At 37.7% G+C, this 13,460-nt stretch overlaps 1 protein-coding gene across 3 annotated transcripts in view; it reads right to left on the bottom strand.

Annotated features, from left to right (window-relative positions):
* The window catches only part of TLL1 (tolloid like 1), a 143,075-nt gene that overhangs the window by 44,205 nt on the left and 85,410 nt on the right, over positions 1-13,460 (bottom strand). For all 3 annotated transcript variants that reach the window (XR_009631630.2, XM_067468712.1, XM_060778743.2), the window contains exons 4-7: positions 8,724-8,804; positions 7,502-7,654; positions 6,888-7,005; positions 552-730 (exon numbers count right to left, since the gene is read on the bottom strand). Coding sequence is in view for 2 of the 3 variants with exons in the window: in XM_067468712.1 (XP_067324813.1) it covers positions 552-730; positions 6,888-7,005; positions 7,502-7,654; positions 8,724-8,804 (531 nt within the window). In the remaining variant the exon portion in view is untranslated. The remainder of the gene's footprint in view (positions 1-551; positions 731-6,887; positions 7,006-7,501; positions 7,655-8,723; positions 8,805-13,460) is intronic.

The raw sequence follows: 13,460 nt of genomic DNA, 5'->3' as shown, positions 1-13,460 counted from the left end.
TGTAAGCTGCTCTGAATTCCATCTGGGTGAGAGGAGCGGGGTAGAAATATAGTACAAAAATAAATAAATAACATACAATTAAAAAAAACATTAACATTAAAATCAATACACATTAAAACATTTTAAAACATTACATTTACTATTAAAACCACACCATCCACAATTGTAATCCAGAGCCATTCCAGTAGTCATTGCGTATAGTCCATATCCATCTATTGCACTACAATTATTCTCCAAAAGCTCGATCCCAAAGCCACATTTTCACTTTCTTTCTGAAGGTCACTAGGGAAAATAATCCCTTCAATGCATCTATTTTTCAATTTGGGGGTGAACTACTTACAATGGCAGCTTCAAGGAAAAGGGATGGAATGAAACATCAAAACAGGATGCATGTTCCAAACGCTTCCTATACACTGTAAATACTGTGATGCTAAATTTCATGGTTCAAGAAGATTCCATCAAAATTGATGTTTAAGCATGAAAGGCACCACAAACAGAAAACAATCAATAAATGTTTTAGGGTATAAGAAAGCACACTAACGTGGTCTCACCTGGCTGGATGTTTTCTCTGATGATAGTTACATGATCATCTCGATCTGGTCTTGTGTGTTCGTGCCAAAAACCTATGACATGTCCCAGCTCATGGACAACAATCCCAAATTTATCACAGTTCTTCCCAATAGAGATTGCCTGAGGACCATTGCCCCTTCGACCTACGTAAGAGCAGCACCTGTAATTTAGGACAAGAATATAACTTAAATTATTAGTGAAAATAATTCTGTATCCAAAAAAACCCTGGGATTTGTATTTTAATATTCTCAAAATCTTTAGTATTCTGTAATCTGACAAAACATCAAAATCTAAAGTTTTTGAAGACAGATTGCAATCACAAATACTTGAGTACATTTTATTCTTAGAGCTAGGGATGGATATGTTTATTTTGATATAAAGTACACAGGAGAATGACACGGCCCTTGACAAGGTCAGTGCCTAAATAGCATCATCCTGTAACCTACAGCAGTAGGGAAGGAGAGTACTTTTGGAAAAGGTGGTACAACAGCATGAGTCACCATACTCGCTACACCCACGCTATTTCATTATCAATTTATTCTGACTCTCTGCATGTTGATTATTTAGGAATTTGGAATTCAAGATATTTTAGGCTTTCTAAGCAGAAACACCATGGAATATTTTGAATGGTCTGAGTCCATTATATTGTATTAGCACACAACAGAAATTGTTCATAGATGTTTTCTCTTAACCTACTTTAAACTCAATATAAAATAGATGTGAAGTCAGCATATTTGTGAATTGGTAGGTGATGGGCTAAAAGAAACCCTAGCCATTGGTGAGGGATCTGACGGAGACTCTTTAAAATGCTCTCCAAATTAGCATCATATACACAACTGGGATCTGGAGTAAATTATTGTAATATTGAGTGCTATATAATATAGCGCCCCCTGGGGACGCAGTGCATTAAACCACTGAGCTGCTGAACTTGCTGACCAAAAGGTTGGTGGTTCGAATCCAGGGAGCGGGGTGAGCTCCCAATGTTAGCCCCAGCTTCTACCAACCTAGCAGTTCAAAACATGCAAATGTGAGTAGATCAATAGGTACCGCTTCTGCAGGAAGGTAACAGCACTCCATGCAGTCATGCTAGCCACATAGCCTTGAAGGTGTCTACGGACAACACCATCTCTTTGGCTTAGAAATGGAGTTGAGCACCACCCCCCAGAGTCGGACACAACTAGACAATGTCGGGAAAACCTTTACCTTGAGTCCTATCATCATATGTCTTCAAGGATATCTCCTTTCAAATTTTCTACCCATAACCAGTTTTACACACTATCAAAAGGTATCAAATCACTTGGTACAGGGCTTGAAAAATTGCATTTTATAGCAAAATAATGCATAGCCTCAGCAAGGTTTTTTATTCCTGTAAAATTTGTTCAGAGGGATTGGGTATCTTTTGCAAAGAAGCTCCACATATTCAGAGTGCTTCTGATGCAAATGGATCTTATATAATTACAGTTTTAAATTTATCAGTAAATATTGTATGTATTTATACTTCCTTGGTGTAAAAATTGAATATTTTACTGGAGAATACCCAAAGGACTTCATAAAACATATCCTATAAAAGCCAACTGTGCAAAATAATATTAATTGCACCAAACGGACCACTGAAACAGAATCATCTATATGACAGGTCTCACGCTATGTTAAATATCAGATTAAAATCTTGTTAAACTTATGAGCAGCTTCTGACCTATTTCAGCAGTCTATTGCTTTTTAGAGGTCAACTGGAGGAAAAAGAAATCTATGTACTCAAAGCAATGTGAAGCAAAACATTTTAATGATTAGTACCATATCTCAGGAAAATTATTTTCTGGAAAAACCAAAGTTAATCATTCTAAGTCTGCACAACATATAATCTCTTCTTCCCATCTGTTCAGTTCCGGTATCTCCACCTGTTCCCCTGTATGTGTCTTGCTGTTCTCTGTAGATCACCAATGAATACCTATGTAAGCCCCAGTGGCTCCACAGCTCACGATTTACAAAAAGCTTTTTGAGAAAATAATAATGCTGAAAATGCACACCATAGTCAAAATATTACCACCAACAACCTTGAATTTGCTTTCATGGTGCAAAAGGGTTTACACAAAACCAACTTTTAAAAAAAACTTCAGACAAGTCTTACCACATTATCACACTGGGGCATTAACACCCGTTCTTCTGGTGCCTGCAGAATCCTGTGAAATGTGGTTTGGGGCGGGTCCTTTTGAATACTCACCTAGGGAGGTCCTCACCTTCCCAAACTACATTTCCCGGAATTCCGCAAATGCCAGAAGAACGGGGCTGGCTGCATTAAAGCATGTGATAAGAACGATAAACAATAACTAACCTAATGATTTCACTAGAAAAGTATTACCTGGATCCATTCCAATCTAGGTTGAAGCCTTTTTATGGGCAGAAACTGTCTTAGTCAACCTAGTGCAAGGGTAGTAGACAGCGGGAGTATGTTCCTCTTGGTCCTCCTGAATATTTTAGTGAAATCCAGCATGATATCTTTCAGGGGTTTCTCGGTGATATAGGCCTTGGAGGCTTTGCTCTATAATAGTCCCAAACTATCTTGGCTGAATAATTTCATGGGGTTCCACAGGGCTCAATATTGTCTCCTGTGCTTCTTAGTTTCTACATGAAGCGTCTATTTCACCCAAGCAAAGGAAGGAGGTACTGGGGAACACGGGAAGATACCAGGGCAAACAGAAAGAGGAGGAGCCATCTCCGTGTGGATGTACAACATTACTTACGCAATGAATCTGGCTCCTTTTTCCCTTCCCTTGTGTTACATATTTCTGTTCCTTTCACAGCATTTCCCTTCCTTTGTCTGGGTGAAATAGACTTTCATGGCAAGGAAGAGGAAAGAGAGCCAGATCTGCAGGTAAATGAATTAGACCAGCTTCACCTTTTCCTGTTTTGCCTAGGCCAGTGGTTCTCAACTTTCCTAATGCTGTGACCCCTTAATACATTTCCTCATGTTGTGGTGGCCCCCAACCATAAAATTATTTTCCTTCCTACTTCATAACTGTCATTTTACTACTGTTACAAATTATAATGTACATATCTGATATGCAGGATGTATTTTCATTCACTAAACCAAATCTGGCACAAATACCCGATACATCCAAATCTGAATACTGGTGGGATTGGGGGAATTAATTTTGTCATTTGGAAGTTGTAGTTGCTGGAATTTATAGTTAACCTACAATCAAAGAGCATTCTGAACTCCACCAATGATGGAATGGAACCAAACTTGGCACACAGAACTCCCATGACCAACAGAAAATACTGGATGAGTTTGGTGGGCACTGACCTTGAGTTTTGGAGTTGTAGCTCACTTATATCCAGAGAGCACTGTGGACTCAAACAATGATGGATCTGGACCAAACCTGGCATGAATAATCAATATGCCTGTATGTGTTTCTTTGGTGACCCCTCTGAAACCCCCTCACGACTTCCCATGGGTCCTGGTCCCCAGGTTAAAAAATGTAGGAAGATACAATAGCATCTTGCAGCAGCCCCAAAAATAAAGACTATCCCCTCCAATATGCAAAAATACACCTGGAAGTTGCATTAATGTACAGACTTGAGATTCTGCAAAAGAAAATAATCTGATCGTGATAATTTTAATGATATGCGTATTTGTTAAATTGTAAGGGATACACACAATTAACAATTAAATGGATGTTAAAAGCAAACAGCAATTAATACTAACTGAATCTTAAAATACTGGCTGTAGTATAGGTTACAACAGGGTCATTGGAATTGCCTACATTAAATGGCCTGCCAAGTATATAACTAATTCATCCAATTAAGTGGACTAGAACAATGAGGACAGTGGCACTGGGTCAAAGGGTAAGAGATGCAAAGAAAAACAAATAGTGACAACCCAAAATAATGTACTTATCTATATCACCTTTGCAAACACATAGCTAGGTGGACTTGGACCAAAGCCCAGTAATCTCTCTACAATATGAATTCTAGCTTTTCTTTCTAAACTGTGCCAATATCTGACTTTCCAGATCACGATCCCCTTAATCTTTATTGCATCAGACAGCAGTTAAAGGCACGAACTATTTATGAATCTCTAATTCCATTTAATCTTTCTAGCTATCAATAATGGCAAGTGGAGCATGATAACTGACACCCTAAAAGAAAATGAGGCAATGTGGTCATGTCTTTAAACACAATGTTTGGGTAATAATAATATGTCTTCATATTTCTGGGAGTTAAGCCATGAATATGGGCTTTAAGAAGATTAAAAGAGTTTGGAATCAAAATCAGGTCAAGTGCTTCTGTCTGCTGTTTAGGCAGTTGAACAGTAAAAGATATTATCATTGACCTACGTTACCCAATGCATGTCTACATCAAAGTAAGTTCACTAAATTCAATAGCAGTTATTTTCAGGTAATACATATAATAAGTATAATATTTCATCCTAAAGCATTTTATAAAGCAATAGAAACCTAACATTTAGAAGCATTTCCTACCAAAACACCTTATAGCCCGAGAATAAAGAATGAAAAATCACAATAGAAAGTCATTTGATGAAATTACATATTTAGTAATTACACTGATGACAATTTGCAGACTGCTTTTCAGTCAAAATGGCACCAAAAGTTCTTTTTAAATATATCCATGTAAACAACATAAAAATGTGCACAAATTGTTTTTACTATTGATCTATATTTTGGAGTTCAAGGGCCTCATTTGATGGGGCAATTTTAACTTCCTAAGGGACGGAGCCCCACACTGGCCATCACACCATGTTGTGCGACTTCTGGCAAAGGCCCCATCCCCAAACCAAGGTGGAAGTGTCCTTGGACTCTTCTCTCCCAACACAGGAGCCGATCCATGTTGTTCTGGCTTCAATAGAGACAGCATGGGTCCTCGCAGGGAGGGTGACGCTTCCCACATGTGATGGGGAAAGCATCGCTGCAAGGGAGTCATGCACGAGGTGACAGATTCACCCCATTCCCCCTCTGCTTGGTGACAAAGTGGGAATCTGGCCTTTGTGATGAAGACACCAGATTAACTTTGTTACTCTTCATACAGAAAACATGTCCGGATTGTCCATGAAATATACCAGCTTTGATATCAAAGATTAATACACTCAGTTATAATTATGGAGGGCTAAAACCATTGTTGAAATCCTTCCCATAGTTACAGTTTCTATTGCACTAGAATTATCATTCACTTGTGAAAGGACTGAAAGAGAACCCCTATATTGGGTTCTCCCAGGAGCCTGGATTCAACTCCTGGTAATTATGAGGCCAATTATGCATAGCCAATGGTTTATCAAAACCATTACTCAATAATAATAATAATAATAATAATAATAATAAACCTTTATTTATATCCCACCACAATCTCTCCAATGGGGACGGAGCAGCTAATATGAGGCCAAGCCCAAAGAATTACAACAAATCAAAATAAAATACATACAGCAATTAATAACATCAAATGAAATATAAACAAAACAATACAAAATCAATACAAAAAATGAAATAAGAAAATAAAAATGAACACAGCAGGCTGGGCCAAGTTACAGAGGGTAGACTAAAATGTAAAGTATAAAAATCCTGGGTGAGATGGATGAATACGATAGTGTGACTGGTGGGAGATTTCAGATGAGGACAAACAATGAGGCGAATATCACTAAAGGATGGGATAAAGTGCATCAACAGGCATAATGTGCTGAGCTGATCATGGTATGGGTATTATATTCATTCCTCAAAGGCGCACCAAAACAGCCAAGTTTTTAGCCTCATCCTGAAGGCTGCCAGGGTGGGTGCTTGCATAATCTCTCCGGCAGCTGATTCCAAAGCCGAGGGGCCACCACAGAGAAGCACCTCTCCCTCGCCCCTACAAGTCATGCTTGCGACGGAGGGGGAAACAAGAGGAGCCCCCCCCCAGAGGATCTGAGGGGTCATGCAGGTACATGGAAGGAAGAAACTATGAAGTACACGAACAAACCATTATAAAGAGTGTTAAGAAAATGCATATAACATGCATGCACACACTTTTGGGGGGGGGGGGTTAGATTTTCCTTGAAATTTCATTTCTTGGAGTCACTGGTAGTTACTTGCTCCTTAAGTATCTTCCTAATTGATAGTGGCACACTGTGATCTACATTATGTTGGTAGATCTATATGCTTACTTACAGCAGGTCTTGGAGTAGATGACCATAAATACATTAAGTTTATGTATTCCAAAACTATTTTACATAACATTGAATTAACTTCAACTTCAACTACTATCATGCTCCAGATCTTTAAAGCAACTTTTTCAATTACTTATGAGCAGTAACATCTATACAAACTTACCCACAAGGCCGGTATGTAAACACAATGTAACTTTCCTCATCACTTCGCTCAATGAATGTAACACAGGTATATTTTTCCCAGTGCCGCATTGCTTGCTTGAACATTGCTCGCTGGCTACCTGAAATCAATGTTTGCAATGAAATAAACCAATTTTAAATGTATTTTAAACCAATTATATTAAAATTAACTCAATTACTTTGTAGCTCAAGTAATGAGGAACATTTCACACAATCCAATACTGCAGAAAAAATTAACAATTAAAAACCTCTTGTAGACAATATAAATTTTGCAAACCAAGACTACATTTTCAAAACGTATTAATTCCCAGCTCATGTATATACATAGAAATGATGTAAGAGGAATATATAACACAATATTTGGGTGAGATATGTATGATCATACACACCAGGCATGGGTGAACTTCAGCCCTCCAAGTGTTTTGGACTTCAACTCCCACAATTCCTAACAACCAGGATATGCAAATATCTTAAATTTTAAGCATAGCAGGTATTTGAGAATGAGAAAAGAAAACAAGACTTTCAAATCTGATTCATTATAATTTTTCTACTAATTTGAAGGACCAGTTCCTTCATGACTCCCATGTTCTCTCTTACCTGTGAAATTTCCTCCTATGACATATGGGATGACGCCCCCTGGCCATATTCTTTCTGTGCGCGATGTAGCTGCTCTGGGAATCCTTTTCCTCTCAAAGCTCTCTGAGAATGCTAGACCTGCTCTTCCCTTAGTTATATTGTTTTGTTCAAAACCTGAAATGACAATAACAATGGACACTGGCTTAAAAATGCTTAAAATGTCACTAAGAAAGAAAGGTATGAGCAATTATTTTCCTATACATCAAATCCAGCTTTGCAATGCAACAAACAGATACAGTTTTAAGAAACGCACAACACAAAATGATAAAGGTCTCTCTACTACAGGGCCATTTCTCAAGTAACCATTTGTCATGCAGGGGTCTGAACAAGAAGGCCCTTCTGGTCCTTCCCACTCTATGATTCTAGCCCTGCCGTTCGTTTATCAATTGACCTGTATTCTGATCAGTCCAGCTTTGAATAATCTCTATATATAGAAATAATCTTACATATGTATAGTTTCATTTGCAAAGCAGGACTTTAAAATCTTGCACATCTCTACTGTTCAATGCTGGAGGGCTTCTGCCCAAAAAGCAAATAAATTCAGAAAGGCAGACATTTTATTACATTTTTTGTACATTCTTAACAAGTTATGTATATCCTTAACAATTGTGGGCACCACAGTTCAAGAGAGATATTGACCAGCTGAAAGGGGTCCAGAGGAGGACAACTAAAATGATCAAAGGTCTGTAGACCATGACCTATGAGGAGCATCTTAAAGAGCTGGGTCTGTTTAGCCTGCAGAAGAGAAGGTTGAGAAGACACATGATAGCCATGTATAAATATAATATGAAGTGATGTTATAAGGAATGAGGAGCAGGCTTGTTTTCTGCTGCCCTTGAAACTAGGATTCAGAGCAATGGGTTCAAACTACAGGAAAGGAAATTCCACCTGAACATTAGGAAGAACTTCCTGACTGGGTACTTTTAAGAAAATGAGTCTGCATTGCCTACACATATGCAGAATTGTCCAACTCATAAAAGTTGCTCTGTTGATCCCAGCAGAGGGACACAATTTGCACACATTCCTTTGTGCTTATGTGTTGTGTCCTTCTACTGAATGAAGCTGACACATCTTTTTGTGTAAACACAAGTGAAATATATGGGCTGGAGACAAGAGTAGGTTTCACAGTATTTCCATTTTTGGTGTGGTAAATTTTAACTTTAAATTAAGAGATGTACAATACCTGAACCAAATCTTCTTATCCTGTCTATTAGCTGATGGAGGGCATCACTTTTTTTTGATATTCCTCGTTCTCCAAAGCCACCTTTTAAATGAGAAAATCGAGTGAGAAGTTGTATACATCCATGTTTATACTAAACTGAAGTGTGGAAAAGAGAATTTTCTTCATCTTGGGTGCAGCTGACAAAATGTAGCTTTAACATTGCAGAAGATTCTTGGGGCAATTAACATTCAAATTCTTTTAGGGACCGAGAATGAAACATAAACAAAGTTGCCATCTAAAGTATTTTCAGTGCACATTCTATAATGTCAGCCAGTGTAACTTTGGTATTCCAACAATTCACAACAATTATATCATCTAAATACTATCTGAAGGATTGCCCTTTTCGTCATTGACATTGGCAATCTTGTACTATGACTGGTATGCCATGCCTTTCTTTTGGGGAAGTGGAGATTTATACATCTGTTTACTCTGCAAGTACTCAAAAGTTTAAAATGGACTCTGAAACTAGAAAGGTGATTTTCATTGCAAAATTTAAAATGTCACCAAGATACATCTTAAATTATAGACATAATTGTAACCCTATAAGATACTACAAATCCCTGATGGATAATTTATCAGATAGTTTAGTAACTCCAGCATCAATAGCCAAAGAATTGGTATCCTGAAGAGTCTCAAAAGCTGAGACTTTTATCCTTTTATCCTCAGAGATTGTGAGGCCTGTTGGAAACTAGGCAAGTGAGGTTTATATATTTGTGGAATGTCCAGAGTGGGAGAAAGAACTCTTACCTATTGAAGCAATTGTGAATGTTGCATTTGGCCACCTTGATTAGCATTTAATGGCCTTGTAGCTTCAAAGCCTGGCTGCCTGCTGCCTGGCTACCAATACTAAAAAAACCTCTAAAATCAGGACAGTAAATAAAGAGCAATACAAAAAAAGGAGAATTCCAGACTAGAATAAATCAGGGCCAGCTAACACCTCCCAACAAAGGATCCCCCAGACAGCAATCAAACAGGCTTTGAAGCTACAAGGCCATTAAATGCTAATCAAGGTTGCCATTTGTAACAATCACAAACAAACAAGAGTTCTTTGTCCCACCCTGGACATTCCACAGATATAGAAACTTCACTTGGCCAGTTTCCAACTGACCTCATGACCTCTGAGGATGCTTGCCATACATCTGGGTGAAACGTCAGGAGAGAATGTTTCTGGAACATGGCAAAACAGCCTGGAAAACTCACACCAATCTAGCCTTCGACAACACACTAAGAAGCTATTTATTCTTGAGCAGCTTCACAAAATACCTGTTGTTTTGATTCCTATTGTTAATAAAAATATTACCGACTGTTAAACCACTCTCCCTGAAGCATATTATAGGAAGTCTTGAATAAACTAAAGGTTTAAATCACAAAACAGTGCATGTTGTTTCAAAAGGTAAGTCCACTGTGTTCAATTCATTTCCAATAAAAGATGCACAGGGCTCAATGGAAAACAGGCTGGCCATTTTAGCAATTCTCCAAATTCTTTGGACATGTAATCTTCATACAAGCTCTCCAAATGACAGTGTTCACAGGCGTAAAACAAAGTGCTCAGTACTATATATGGCAAACACATTTACACAATTGCTCCGTAATCTGTCTAATTATTTCTATTACACTGTCACATAGTGGCAGGACCCCTTGAGAAACATTTCTCGAATTTTTGCTGAGATTTTAAGAGAATGAGGCAATACTCTAGGACATTCCTTTAGCATTAGCTGTTTTGTGAGTATCACTATGCACTGAATAAGACCAAAAACATTTAATGCCCATTGAGACAATCATTTTCAGACTATAATATATGAAACAAAAACATAAGAGAAAGGAATAGAAGAATTTGACAAAATTGTGTGTGTGTGCAGAGAGAATATATGTCAAATATATAGAACATATATGTATTCATGTATATATGCACAAACATTCAGAAATAAATCTCACCGACTTCAACAGGGCTTATTCATGGATCAGTAATTCTAGAATTGCATTATAATAATGCAATCTTATGCATATTATCCACTTTAAAGTGTGTCAAACTGAATTCAGCAGGACTTACTTCTAAGTAGATGAAGTTTACACTAAAGCCTGATCAACATACAGATAAAATGCATTGTTATTCATTTTTTAAAGGCATTATACTAGTTATTGCAACAATTATGTTTCCTGTAGATGGCATGAAGAAAACTAATTTGAGAGATGCTGCATATTGTAAAAGATGACAGGATAATTATAACACTGTTTGAAATGCCTATGAATCAAAGTAAAAATGCAAGATAATCAAGTCAATCACTGGTATTGAAGAGTCAAAGAAGATGTTTGCTTTGCTTTGTGTATTGTCAGCAAAATAAACTGAAAAATAGTTCAAAGAACATTAAAACTATTTGTTGAGGGAAAGAAGAGGGACATGTTGCTAAGTCTATTACCATATTAAATTGAGATCTATGAAAAGATCAAAGAAGTTACTGTGTTAAGCAGATAGGTGGCTTCAAGAAAATATAAGCAAAAATGAATGCATGTATTCAAAATAGTCCATTAATTACCTCTGTGTTAATTAAGAGCAATCTTTTAGAAATCCAAATAGACACAATACATAGACTGTCTCCAGAGAGGTACATATGAACGGGGGAGAAAACTGGGAGAGACAGCACAGCCAACTTTTGAACTGATACTAGTTCCTTTAGTTACTGGTTTATGTATTGATACTAATAGATGATGCATTTGTTTCCAAAGTTATGAATGTTTCATCTCTTGATCTCTGAATAACAAACTGAATTAAATGACCTGACCTGCATTGCTGTTGGGAGAAATGCCGGTCAGGTCATTTAATCGTGGATAGCTGACAATCACAGTAGAAGAAGCAATATATAAGTACCTTTTCTTCAAGAACATTTCTCAGTTGAAACATCCTCTTATAGTGCTAAGGTAGGTATTATCTAACCATCACCATTATCACTAAATCTGAAAACCTCAGGATTCCATAGGATGTTGTCATGGCAGTTAAAGTGGAATCATAATTGTGTAGTGTGAAAGGGAATGGGTGTGGGGAAGATGTGAACTGTAAGCCACTTGTAAGCCAATGAGTCCCTGAGCAGACTCAGAAGCGGAGTGAGCAGACCAAAAGACAACCGGGCAAAATGGCACTACCTAAAGGAATCCCCCACCTTGTGTGACTATGGAGCAAAACAGACAACTCCGCATCTGTATGTCTGTCCACTATGCCCTGCATCATGTACAGAGCAAGAATTGTTGGAGGCTACAGACAATGCCGATGCTGTTGCCTGTTTTTGGTCTAAAGATATTTAGCTGCTTGTGCTCCTTCTATTTTTATCAGTTTTATACTAATTTATGCAATGATTTTGATATGAAATAAATAAATAAATAAATAAATAGTTTCCCGGGCCTTTTGGTGACCACTATCCCACTGAGGACAAAATTTAGAAAAGTGGTTCCCAACCTGTGGTCCATGGACCACCAGTGGTCCGCAACAACTAAAATATGGTCCGCGATCTCACCGTTATTACACCGTTACAACAAGTGCAACTGGTCTCATGAAACCCCAAGGCTTATTAAATATGGTTTTCTGTGGACAAACAGATGGTGACTATTGGAGGGCATATGTTCTCCATCAGGAACTAGAGCTGATGTGGTCTATACAATCCAATTTTCTGAATCAGCACCCCAAATAACCAAACCAAATCTAACATTGATGAAAAACTGATTTGGCACCCTTTTGGTACTAATGTTAGAGAATGGTCCCTAGTCAAGTGGTCCCTGGTCAAAAAAAGGTTGGGAGCTACTAATTTAGAACATGCACTTGCTTTACTGAAAATGTATTCTGGGTTACATCTTCTTCAAAATGAATTGTTTTAAATTAAGAACTACAAGTGCCCATAAATTCATGGTGAATTTAACATACACAAAAACAGACACTGAATAGGCTGTATATTTTCTCTAAATCCGTTTCAACCTGTAATGATGTAAATGTGTTTGCAACTATATAGTGCTTTGTAATTGGTTGTGCCATCTGTACAAGTTTTATTTTAATAAATTAGGGATTTAATTATGCATCTTGTGAAGATTTTTCTTCTATTATATCACATATTCATTCCCACATTAAGTAATATAAACAATATACTATAATAAACTTACACTATAGCGTTTCAGACCCTAAAGCCTCCATTAGAACTGATTTCTATGGCCCAGAAACAGCTATTGAGAGTGGAAGATGTGATATAATGACAAATCCTTTGCATGTGAAGGGAGCAACCTATTGCCAGTATAACAATGCTATCAACTTGTGTAAAACTGAGTTAGATTTCGGGGAGAAGGTCCAATGATTTGTTTAATGTAGTACCCAAGAAAAGAATGCCCACTAAAATCACTTCTATTTATTTTTAAATCTGTCAGGTCCCTTTATTATCCGAGGGAGCACTTAAGAAAGCCAAGGAAAAAGATACTCCAGTCTTTGAAAGAGTCCACAAGGCATTATACCACCATATATCTCACAAGCAAGACCCCCAGTACCTAACCTGTTGGTCCAAGGAACTTTAATTTACTCCTCTGAATCAGAGGCCTTTTTCTCAAAAACTCTGGTTGTGCATGGGGATCCCTCTTGCCTTTCATGCTATCTCCTGGAGAACCAAGAGGGACATGTAGCCCTGATGGTGCCATCATCTGGGAAATAGGATGCACATTGCCCATTGG

Source organism: Anolis sagrei, chromosome 5 (genome assembly GCF_037176765.1).
Source record: "Anolis sagrei isolate rAnoSag1 chromosome 5, rAnoSag1.mat, whole genome shotgun sequence".
In the NCBI taxonomy this organism is placed as follows: Eukaryota; Metazoa; Chordata; class Lepidosauria; order Squamata; family Dactyloidae; genus Anolis; species Anolis sagrei.
This window is presented reverse-complemented; position numbering and strand designations above follow the sequence as displayed.